Source organism: Gadus macrocephalus, chromosome 17 (genome assembly GCF_031168955.1).
Source record: "Gadus macrocephalus chromosome 17, ASM3116895v1".
Classification (NCBI taxonomy): domain Eukaryota; kingdom Metazoa; phylum Chordata; class Actinopteri; order Gadiformes; family Gadidae; genus Gadus; species Gadus macrocephalus.
In genome coordinates this window covers 12,853,185-12,864,680 of record NC_082398.1, presented here as the reverse complement: position 1 = coordinate 12,864,680, position 11,496 = coordinate 12,853,185, and the positions used below count along the sequence as shown (strand labels likewise).

The 11,496-nt window shown below is 42.0% G+C and overlaps 1 protein-coding gene across 1 annotated transcript; it reads right to left on the bottom strand.

Moving 5' to 3' along the window:
* Positions 1 to 7,126: 7,126 nt before the first annotated feature.
* On the bottom strand, positions 7,127 to 9,696 carry tmem256 (transmembrane protein 256). The gene is made up of 4 exons (XM_060076552.1): positions 9,540 to 9,696; positions 9,304 to 9,341; positions 8,893 to 8,973; positions 7,127 to 7,585 (listed from the first exon to the last, which is right to left on the bottom strand). Exons 1-4 carry the CDS (start codon positions 9,619 to 9,621, stop codon positions 7,442 to 7,444), a joined length of 345 nt encoding a protein of 114 aa, XP_059932535.1. The 5' UTR covers positions 9,622 to 9,696; the 3' UTR covers positions 7,127 to 7,441.
* Between the last annotated feature and the right edge of the window lie 1,800 nt (positions 9,697 to 11,496).

Here is an 11,496-nt window from a genome sequence, read left to right as displayed (position 1 = left end):
TACAATCTAATAAAATACATGTTTTTGCCGAAACCATAACAAGCATCCATGACATCTGATCCTCAGATAGCTTAAAGCAGACTCTGAGCATCCAATGAGTGCAAGCTCTGGATCAGGAGGAATGTCCCAACCATAGACTCCGAAAAGCCAGTGGTATGTTCCAAAAATGTTGGTAGATGAGCACAGAGCCAGGAGCGATGTGTTACGAGACTTCTGCACATTTGCATCTGTCAAACAATGGGGAGACCAATGGATAAATTCAGGTAGTGTAGTTTAGGTTTTGAATAGTGGAGTATATGAATGACTTTGAATTTAATCAGTTTGTACCAGGCATTCATTTAGCAAGTTTGGATTCTAGTCAGACAGTCATTCCAAGTGTCGTCAGACACCTCAAGATTCAGCTCAGTGGACCAGGCTTCTTTCAGATGGTTAGTGGATACGGAGTTCGCAAATAGGTGCACAAAGCGAGCTATCAGGTGCTTAGAGTCTGGAGGAAGCTTTTGCAGCTGGTAGAGTGGTGGGTGAATCTCTGGCATTGTTACAAAGTTTTAATTTTGTCTTTGACAAAGTGCCTCAGTTGAAGATAACGGAAGAAGTGAGAATAAGGGATGATCAATTTGGTTGCTGGTTCAGCTGATTAAATGAAGCAAACTGTTTGTCTGTGTATAAATCTCCAAGGGTCACAAGTCCCCTCTCTCACTACATCTGTCTGAGATGGCAAAAAGTAATGGTGATGACATATGGGAGTGTGTATAGAAACACTTGGCCGTTTGCTAAAACTTCTTATCTGATTCAGAATCCTAATTGAGTTTATTCAAATACAATTATTACCAATTCATTTATTAGGGGATTCCATCCTAGAAAAAAGCTAAGTGCAAAGGGAGGAACCATTTGCTGATGCGGTTTCAATGTTTAGCCACAAGGGAGGATTGTTAAATTACGTCTCATCTGGAAGTCAAGGCCCTAGCATTGGCTGCCTAATAATAACTCCTAAATACAGGAAGGCCTAACACTCCTTCATTTGTTGGCTTTTGCAGGTGCCCTTTTTATATGTGATGGGCTTTATATCCCCAAACAAATGGAAATGGAATCTAGATTCTGAAAAAACAATGAAGTAAGGAAGATTGGTAGATTCTGTAAAAAATTCCAAAAATCTAGGAATAGACCCCATTTTGATTGCATTGATAGGGTGATACAAAAGCATATGTTTTCGGTTTTTAGGTGTGTTTTTTATAGGTTTCAACATAAAAATGTTACTATACAGAGTAGCTATAAATAAATATAGTATTTTACATTCACATAACTTTATGACCTAAAGCCATTTGATTAATGTAGTATAATATAGTATGTCCCCACTTAAATGTTCTACATATATATTATTATAGTAAAGCAGCCTTCTGTATAGTGACAAACATATTCTGATTTTTCCGTATGTGGTAACTCTATAAGCTTTTAAAATGACGAGGAGGCACCGAAGACCATACGTTGCTCCTAAGTGGTGTATTGGGCACCTGCTCAGCCAAATGAGAGGTGACTACATCCTCAAAAAGGACTTCCAAAGTTATTACAATGGTTCAGTAAAAAGAACTACAAAGCGAAGGAAATCTCACAATTTAAACTCATTCCCCATTTCTTATCCCCCTTTTTATTCATGAGCAGCTGGGGGACATGATTAAACACACTGTGTGGCCCCCAGGAGATGTAGGTGCAGGAATAAAATTGAGTCCTAGTTTGCAAGTTTTCAGGAACCTGGACTCGTATACCGGCGCTTGGATATTTCCCTCGGCCTGGCGGCTTAAATCAAAACCTAATGCCTGGATCAAACCATCAGGACAGTAGGGAACCCATATATCGTGCAATTGCTGATTGGTTCAAATCGGTGCCAAGTGATGTCACTTGTCACAGGGCACGAATTTGATCCAATCACAAACAAGAAAAAGAGAATTTAATAACCGGTGTTTCACCAGGGGACTGTGAATGCGTCAGCGAGGTAATGCTCACATGTAGGGGTTGAAGTTAATTTTGCCTGAACTTGTGTCTACAAATGTGTTGTGGATTTTAAGGTCAAATAAAAATGGTTAAATACATATTTAAATTGGGTCCTTTTCCTATACCTCCGACTATTTATTGTGCTATAGACGACAGAGCATGTTAATGCTTGTGTTTTGCTTATTTTCTTGTGACAGGAAAGACAGTACAGGAAATATAAAATACCATTCTACAGGTTTGTTGTGTAGAACATTTGCCATTGGATGCTTTCATTGGGGATATTTGTGAAGGATTTCTTCCAAAATCAACTCGGGTAATCCATCCTTGGCAGAAATTAAAAAGATCCTTCCAAAAGAAAAATACATTTTGAAATCACAAAATACAGAGGGAAATAAAAAAATGTGTTTCTCTCCACACTGGAAAATAGAAGTTAAACAAAGATCCTTCATAGACTAAATATGATCAAAACCTTATAAATCCATACATAATGCATGATAGGGGGTAGGATGATGAAGCTGCTAGTGTTCCCAGCCGAAAAGGGCCACTGGGTGACCACCCCCATGTCCACGAGATAGCAGGAACAGTGGGTGTGATCACACATCGTGGTGTCTCCACAGCTGGGGGAGGAGAGCTCTTGTTATCACCATGGCGATGTTGCACGACAAACCTACCCGGCTTGCCAATTTTTTTTTTTTACTTACCTCCATGCTTCGTTGACGCATGAAAATTCTCAACAGGGGCCCAGATGGGGGACTAAATGATCAGAGACACATCGTTCTGTCATCCACCATGCGTCTATTGTGAGGCCTCAGTCTCTGCTGAAGTGAGGGAGTAATCTAGAGTGTGCGCGTGTGTGTGTGTGTGTGTGTGTGTGTGTTTTAGCGGTAACCATCCTTTAAGTAGCTTGAAAGGTCAACAGTAGGGGAAGTGGGCTGTGGCAACACTCCAAATGGCAATTACGGCCGTTGTGTGAGCTGCCAGAACGTGACGGATGCCTGGGAAAGAAGGGAGCGATTTTGCGTCTCTTCTTGTGTATTTGTGTGTGAGCGTGTGTGTGTGTGGTTTGTCTTTTAATAGCATCGCGTCAACACAATGTTTGTGTCTGTGATTAATACTTTTCTCCGCTCTCGTGTGCGTTCTGGATCCGTCTCGGTAAGCGAGGACTAGGTCTAGGTTGATGGGTGGCTCGTGAATAGGCATCAGGCAATGGGTTTTATATTCCCCACATCATCGTAAGACAGCCAATTCAAGTTTCATGTTTATTGTAATATGCACATTTCATAATGAGCAGCAGGCAGAAACAATAATGGAAATGAAATGCTTGAGCTTCAACAGTGTTTGATTAAATATCTATAAATATGGCTGAAGTCTTATGAAGTACTATTTCCGAGTTTCTCTTGTGGAAAGTACAACTTATCTTATTTGAAGTGTGAAGAAGAAACCTGTTCCAGCCTGTTTTTCCCAGTAGCTAGCTAGCAGCCATCATCCTCCTCCTCCCAGTTAGCCCCTCTGTATCTCTGGTCAGTGAATGACTGATGGCTCTCGGGCTACCAGTTCTTCACAAGTTCAATTTGAGCCCAGATACCAATCTAACCGAGCGGCTCCACAACTGGCTGCCGATGTAATTATATTCCGTCTGCCTGATTTCGGAAGGAGCCAAGAGGGAGGTGTTTGCCTAAATAATATATTCATGAATAGAGAAATAAAAGAGCGGAGAAGCTTGTGAAGTTAAGAGAAGAGTTCCCCCGAGGTACAATTAACAATATCTGCCCTTGGTTTATATACGTGTTTCTTTCCCTCCTTCACAGACGCCCACGACAGCGGAAGACACTTTTGTCTGTGGAGTTCATTTAGAACATAAACCTACTTCACGGCCCGTGTGTTTGCAAAGCAGCATCTTCCTCTCTTTCGATCAATAGTACTAATAGTACTTTTCTCTCTTAAGAATTATGTGGAAGTATTTCAAACAAAAACATATGACACTCTCGCTTTTTTCCTTTCACCCATGATGGAACCAACACACAACCACATCATTTGATGAGCCAAGGACAGTTGGATACACATAAACAAGAGCAGCCGAGAACGACTCTGCATTAAAGTCTCCCCCAGACAAGTGGAGAAAATAGGACGAGAATAAAGACTGCGTGAAACCGTGGCTTCATTTAAACGCTCCATTCCATAAGTGGGAATTCGCTCAGTGCTTGTGTCAGTGACGTTGAATGCACAACATGTCCACGTCACCACTGGTTAACCTGTGACTCAGAGTCAGGAGTCTTTTAGCAAACGCCACACGCCATTTCTCACACCTCTATATAAGGATGCCAATTAGGCCTCGAAAGTGTGTTTTCAACGCATCGCCTGCTTCTCCCACCACTTCATGTGTAGCAATCAGGTCTATGGCACCTTGTTTATGATGGGGGAGATTCTCGCTTTCTACAGACTAAGACTAAGTCCCCGTCCACAAGGGCGAAAAAAAATCTTTTCCCCTCCGTTTTCCTTGGCTGCGTTTCAGGAATATCTCCGTTAAGTCGGACTCATAGCGAAAACGCATCGAGCTGTAGAAACGCTGTAGTACACATTAAAGGTCACTGGCCCTCATTTATCAAGCGAACGTAGAAATGAGCACAAATCTGAACGCATGATTCATCTTACGATAGGACCCACGTGAGATTTACGAAACCTTCGTATCACACCAATCCCAGCGTACGAAGGATCTTGGTGTTGATAAATACGGCGGCTGAGATCGATCGTAATTAACGTAACACGCCCATATAAAAGCACGTCTTCAGAAGTCTCGCCCCTAACTTTTACGACATGGAGAAACGTCCAACGGTAAAATAGAGGAATTTTTCCGAGACCCAAATGGAGACGCTCGGGTCACTGGTGGATGCGAACCGTCTGGTTTTATTTGGTAGCCTATAGCTGGCATTAAAGGCCAGCAAAAGAATGCTATATGGAAGGAAATAACTGTTGCAGTGAATAGTGTTTCCAATGTTCGTCGGGCTACGGAAGAGGTTTGTTAATTAAATTAATTAAATAATAAATTAAATGTACAACTTCTGTTATCCAGCTTAAAACATTTCACATATATGCTATTGTTTGCATTCCGTTAAAGTTATTTAATTCCGAATAAGGTGAAGAAGAAATGGTCCGACATGAAGCTCTGCACCAAAAAAATCGTGTTGCGGCTGTGAAGCCGGCCAAGCAAGAAACGGGAGGAGGCCGGTGCAGTGCGACTGCAGCGTAACTCCCCGAGATGACTCTGACCATGTAGTGCGCCCTGATGTAGACGATGCCCAACGTTGCTATTTTGGAAAATAAAAGAATCGTGCGTGCCCCCAGGCCATCGGGCTACCATGTTCAGGATTGACATTCTGGCATCGCAAATAATCGGAACATTAACTGAATGGTAGCTTTTGCGGTTGATGTACGCGTAATCATTAATATATGGTTCATACGCACATGGGTACAATCAACCGCACCAATCACATTTGGAAACCTAGCAATAGCATACAAATCCCGTTTGATTCCAGTTTGCTGATCGTTATTATATGGGAATTTAATATAACGTTCGGAGAGGGACATTATAGCTGCCAAAACTGCTGGCATGGTTCGGCTAATACTTGGCTGGGAAATAGCAGACCTGTCCCCGATCTCCCGCTGCAAGATCCCGGTGGCCAAAAATCCCAAGGTAGAGCAAACCTGCACAGGTATTGCGTTTGATCGCCTAGTTTCTCGCCTTAACTGTGGCTCCAAAGCATTGCATAGCTCCATCAGGAGATGCCTTGGGAGACGAAAACGACTCAAGAGCCATTCATCGCCCTCCTTAAAAAAATCGGCGCGGTCTCGAAAAACTCTCTCGTCTGTGCGTTGAGGTCCTTAACAGAGCCAGATCTGCCATCGCTGAGACACGACCACCTATTTGGCAAAGCTCCTGTTAATATAGACAGCTGAATAAACATTTCACCTGTCACATTCTAATTATTTTCATAGCAATACTGTTTTTAATTAGGCCTGACTTGATTGTAATTGTTTGAACGGCTGGGCTAATTCCAATTTATTTAGTAATTAATACAGATGTTGAACATGGGCTACTTGTGCTGCACTATTCATCATTGAAATACCCGTATGTTGCGCCAAAAAAACTTGCGTACACGAGCTCAGACCTGACGTGAGATTTCATCGCAGCCTGCGCTCACGTTCAAATTGATAAATGCCAAGCTCAACGTTGAAATGAGCGTACGTCCATTTTACGCACGTTTTCTGTCGTACGCTCGTTTGATAAATGAGGGCCACTGTGTGGCGCTGGTTCACCACCAACAAAAGAAGAAGACGGGGCAGAGCAGGCGCAACAAACCTGCGCATTGTTACAAATACAGTCGAGGAGGAGAAAGCAGTTGTTAAACCTTTTAGATCAAGCAGAAAATACTTTTGAATGCAGTTAATAATTCAATCTACCAAGGTGCTGTATTTAAAGCTACAAAAATAATACAAATCAAATCAAAAAAACAAATATGACAGAACTAACGTCGCCCAGCTGGTTTGGGGGCGATTACTGCATCATTTGCGCATCAGGTGTCCACACGAATGCCAACACCAAAACGCATTAGGGAAGTTTTTATCTTAAGAGCCACAGCCATAAAAACCAAGCTTCCTTTGGAAATTGCCATTTAAAAAATATGACCAAAGAGCATCAAAAGATAGGGGATATCAGGCCCACGTCTGATCTTCAGTTGTCAAGAGAGCCAACATGGTACATATAGCTATAGTAAGGCCACCAGTAATTGACTCCTTTTGTGTTTCGCCACTCGGAGCATCAAATGATGTAGGTCACAAAGACAAAGGGGAACAACTGTCTTTACACCCCAGACAGAATCGTCTCAGTGAAGGAATCGTCAAACTCTTGATTAATATAAATAGCTAAGCCTTAGCAGAATTTGAATTATATTGAATATAAATTATGCTTGTCTGTGTTTACTTATAAAATTCAAGTAAAACCATTTTATGCATCTGTTGAGTGGGCACAGCAGAGTAACTATACTCTAGGAGCATAGTTATAGTGTACATAGTCGAGGAGTAGAGTTCACAGCCCATGAAACCAAATAAGGGTCAGTAGAAGTCCATCACGACACATGTGTTTATTGATTTAATCTAACTTTATTTAATTTTGTAACAAAATACACACATACATTCACCCCGTCCACTTCAGATGGGCTGAGACAAGGTTGTGAACCCGGCAAGTCGGGCAGAAATCCAGCGATGGTTTGGACATTTTGAATAAAGATAATCCCTCCAAACAGCCTTATCTCGCGGCGACACGTAGGGGAGGGGCGGCGGTTCCACCCCACCCCACCCCCCTGTGCTTCTTATCGGACATTACATTTTCAAAAGCTCAACTTTTTGACAGTTTTAACGTGACATTGCGTCCCACCCAGAGGTGACCTGACAGGCTTCAGAAGACCAAGGCCAGCCACCCGGCGATGAGCGCCATCCCCCCGAACGGGGCTGCCTTTCGCAGTTCGGAGCTTTCCGTCAGAGCCTGGTGATACAGGGGCCCGCAGAACAGGCCAATGCCCGCCGCCAGGAGGGCCCCCGCCTGGAAAGAAACCAACCGTCATTTAGCAGGATTACTTTGGTTTAACGCAACATAAAGGCCAACTCAATGATAATGTCTTCATTAATGGGATTTTAGCAGGGGATTTCTTCCAACAGTGTGTTCAGGTATGTCATTCAGGAGCAGGTTTGGGGTTAGGTGATTTGCTCATGGATGCTTAAAGGGACGCCACAGACATTGGGGATCTAACTCAGAACATTTAAGAGTCCAACACTAACTAACACAACTAACCAGGTACTCACTATCCGGCCCCAACCAGCACAGAACTAAATAGTGTGACAATACTCAGTAGAGCTGTTTAGGTGGTTTATTTATTGAGCTACGTATTGGTCAAGAGGTGGCAGGGACATGGATGCTATTTATCTATTTTAGTTCTTGTGATTCCCTATTTATCCAATACATCATTCAGAATTAACAAGTAGGTTCAAGAAGAAGGGGTTCCTTGTAAAGCGTGAGTGTTTTTTAAAAAAAATAGCATGAACAACATTGTTTGACATTGTGGTTAAAAGTCTTCTTTGCTCTTTTTTAAAAAAGCATGCATTAAAGGAAATCAACGTTTTTACAGCAACCGTGCACCAAGAGTGAATCCGAAGAAACACAGATTCAATTTATTTTTAAATTTCCTCCACAGAGCAATAATACCGGTTCAACCCTCACATATTTATGCACACAAACACACATATATATAAATGAAAATATTCTGCTTTACCAAAAACGCACTGTACCCTACCGAAAAGTGTGAGCCCGAATTGTGTTATGAACCGAACTGTGAATTATGCAGGGGTGGAACATTATAACAGTTCCACCCCTAATATTTACTATTTTATCTTGATGTCACTAACGAGCAGGAAGGAGTTTGGCAACTTTCTCAGGAACACAGACAAGTAGACTGTGGAGATTAAATTCAGTACTTTTCATCTAGGAATCCAACACCCTAGCCTCTACAATATCCTGGCCCTGTCAATCACTGAAATCTATTGTTGGTGCTCCCTGAATATTTAGCAAATTATCCACCATAAACACGTAACAAATAGCCACTTATTCCTGGTCTCAGGAGAGCGTGATCTTTGACGCCTTGCTCAAATGTACAGTCATCCATGTACACTCATACAGCTAGCGATGGCAGCTGTAATGCTGTAATAGCATTGGTAATGGTATGGATTCTAATACATACACAAGTGAGAGGCGGGGTGAGAAGGCTACACTGCCAGGGTAATTAGATGTGAAAGGGACCCTGGAGAGAGCAATGCCCCAGGCTATCGAGGTATCAGACCCACTAATGCACTCACCAAGGCGGGCTTTCCGCAGCGAGAAGCTCCCAGCAGAGCGAGACTGTGGTAGAAGTGGTACTTGTTGGCCGTTTCATACAGCTGGGGGGGAAGGAAGGGATTGAGAGACATACACAGACAAAGAGATGCATTTTCATGATTTACTTATTGAAATGTCCAGTAAATATAAAACAGAAATGTAATGTAGCATAGAACATGCGTCTTATCAAATCATTCTTGGATTTTTGTAAGACGCAATGGATGATCAAATTGACAAGGCTTTGTAGACTAATATGTTTGTTTTAGACATTCAATTAACTCCTTGAGGCCTCTATCCTTATGGAGTTAGTTTGAAAATATTACAATTAATCCGTCAATCAAAAGTATTTCTGACTGAATAAAATGCAATTTAATCCAATCACTTGCACGTACATTTCTCTGGTAATCTTCGGGGTCTTTGTTTTTGAAACCTAAAGTGGGAGTAGAGGCAGTTATGGTAGTTGGACTGCATTTATACAGCGCTTTTCTAACCAGTGGCCAGCCTAACCTTGGCGTTGCATAACGTTTACCGACAAAAAGACGGATGAGGAAGTTGTCGCACGGGTCTCTCTGAATGAGTTTTGAAGCATTATTATAAAATATAATAATAAATTGCTATTAAGTATTACCGTGAGCTCCATAAGCCCCAGCGGCCACGGCAGAAGCCCCCGCCAGGGCAGCGACCCTCTGGACTACAATAGACGCGGTCATGACTGCTGTTATGGTCGAGCTGCTTGCGGAAGAGAGACGGAAAAGCAAAGGAGGTGACTACGTTCGTTCCGGAAGTCAAAGTAGAGAAGTACATCCGGTTAGCGGGGTTCACAGTGTGTTTTAGGGCGCAGTAATGGTTTATTTATAAACAGTTTGGGAAATGGGGAGTGATTATAGTCATAGTTTGTCGATTTTTTTCGACAAACGGATTCATTATGTGTTTGAATTAAATTAAATACATTTAAATACGAGTGTTTTAAATTATTATTTATATTTATGAATAATACAGAATATCATACATGAATCCTTTTTCATAGTCTTTATAATGTGCGTAATAATTATTAGATATTTCAGATTCAAAGTTAAAGAAGCTGTATGTAACAAATCCTACTGTTCTTAATAATAAATTGACCACGATGTTATCGGAGATAAGAGCGATTAACTTCATTTACAAGGTTGATTCCCACTGTAAATATTAAAAAAAAATGTGTGTGTGTGTGTGTGTGTGTGTGTGTGTGTGTGTGTGTGTGTGTGTGTGTGTGTGTGTGTGTGTGTGTGTGTGTGTGTGTGTGTGTGTGTGTGTGTGTGAGAAGAGTAGGAGGGCGGGGTAACTTTAATCAATGGTGGTATTGGGTTATAGCATGTGAGATTAGTCAATCGAGGCATGCGATTTGCCCCTTCTCCTCTAGTTGCCCCCTTCTCCTCTACTAATACATCCTGGAAGCTTTTTGTTTTTTGTTTTGTTTAAAAAACAAGTGTATACAGCCTCTGACCCTGGCCTTCTGCTAGTATAAATGTAGTACAAGTATTGGCCTGCTTTGTCCACTCGTAGGCTCAGTCACTAGTGCATATTTATTTATAAGGCAATACTTGGTGTGCTACCTCGCTATTTATGCACCCTTATCATGCGGAAAAGTGCTGGTCCACACTTTTTACGTTCACAGGACTTGGTGTTGCTTTTTGTCCCCAATGTGGGGACAGAACAGGGTAAAAAGGCTTTTGTATACTCTGCCCCCACTGTGTGGAATATGCTGCAGAAAGACCTGCAGATTTAGACAGAATGCAATGGCCATAACTACACTTGGGACTCATCTTCCCAGTGGAATGATGGAGTGCAACGTTTCCTTCACTGCAGCTAGTTTTGCCCTCGCAATGAGTGCAGTCCATCTCTGGTGGATACATGGCCTTCTTGAGGTGTTCCAGTCTGGTTTAAAAACCCTTCAAAGCACTGAATCTGCCCCTTTTATAAGTTTTTAACAATGTTTTATTATCTACTGACTCCAGGGACTTTGCCCTTCATTTGCTTCCAGATCTGACAGCTGCATTCGAGAAAGTATACCACTGTATCCTCATCTCACGCCTGGAGCATTGTGTTGGCATTAAAGGCACTGCGCTGGAGTGGTTCAGGTCTCACTATTTGCTTCCCTTAGGGACCATGCTAAGAAGATATAGGGGTCTCTTTCCAATGACATGGATGACACACAAATGTACCTGCCGCTGAAACGGAATGATGCAAATTATTGTTGGATTGTCTGAAGGACATCAAAGCTTAGTTGGCCTTAGTTTTTTCTAAACTTTAATGACAGTGTGCGGGGATGAACTTTAGAAAGATTTCCAATGTGTTCCAAATAGTAGTCAAAATGAGACAAACAAAATGTCGTTGTTTGTCTATAACCCTTTCCATCGTAGTTTGTCAACAAACCTACAGATAATTCTGCAACCTCCTCAGGGGGATCAAATGTTAGAGACAGGGGAGGCCGGGGTCACACCAACTTAAAGGGCATTACAGTTGTCATGTCGGGATGAGACAAAGCATGTATAACCCTTTCCACATCATAAAGTGATAAAAATAACTTGCCCTTGGACAAGAGCCTC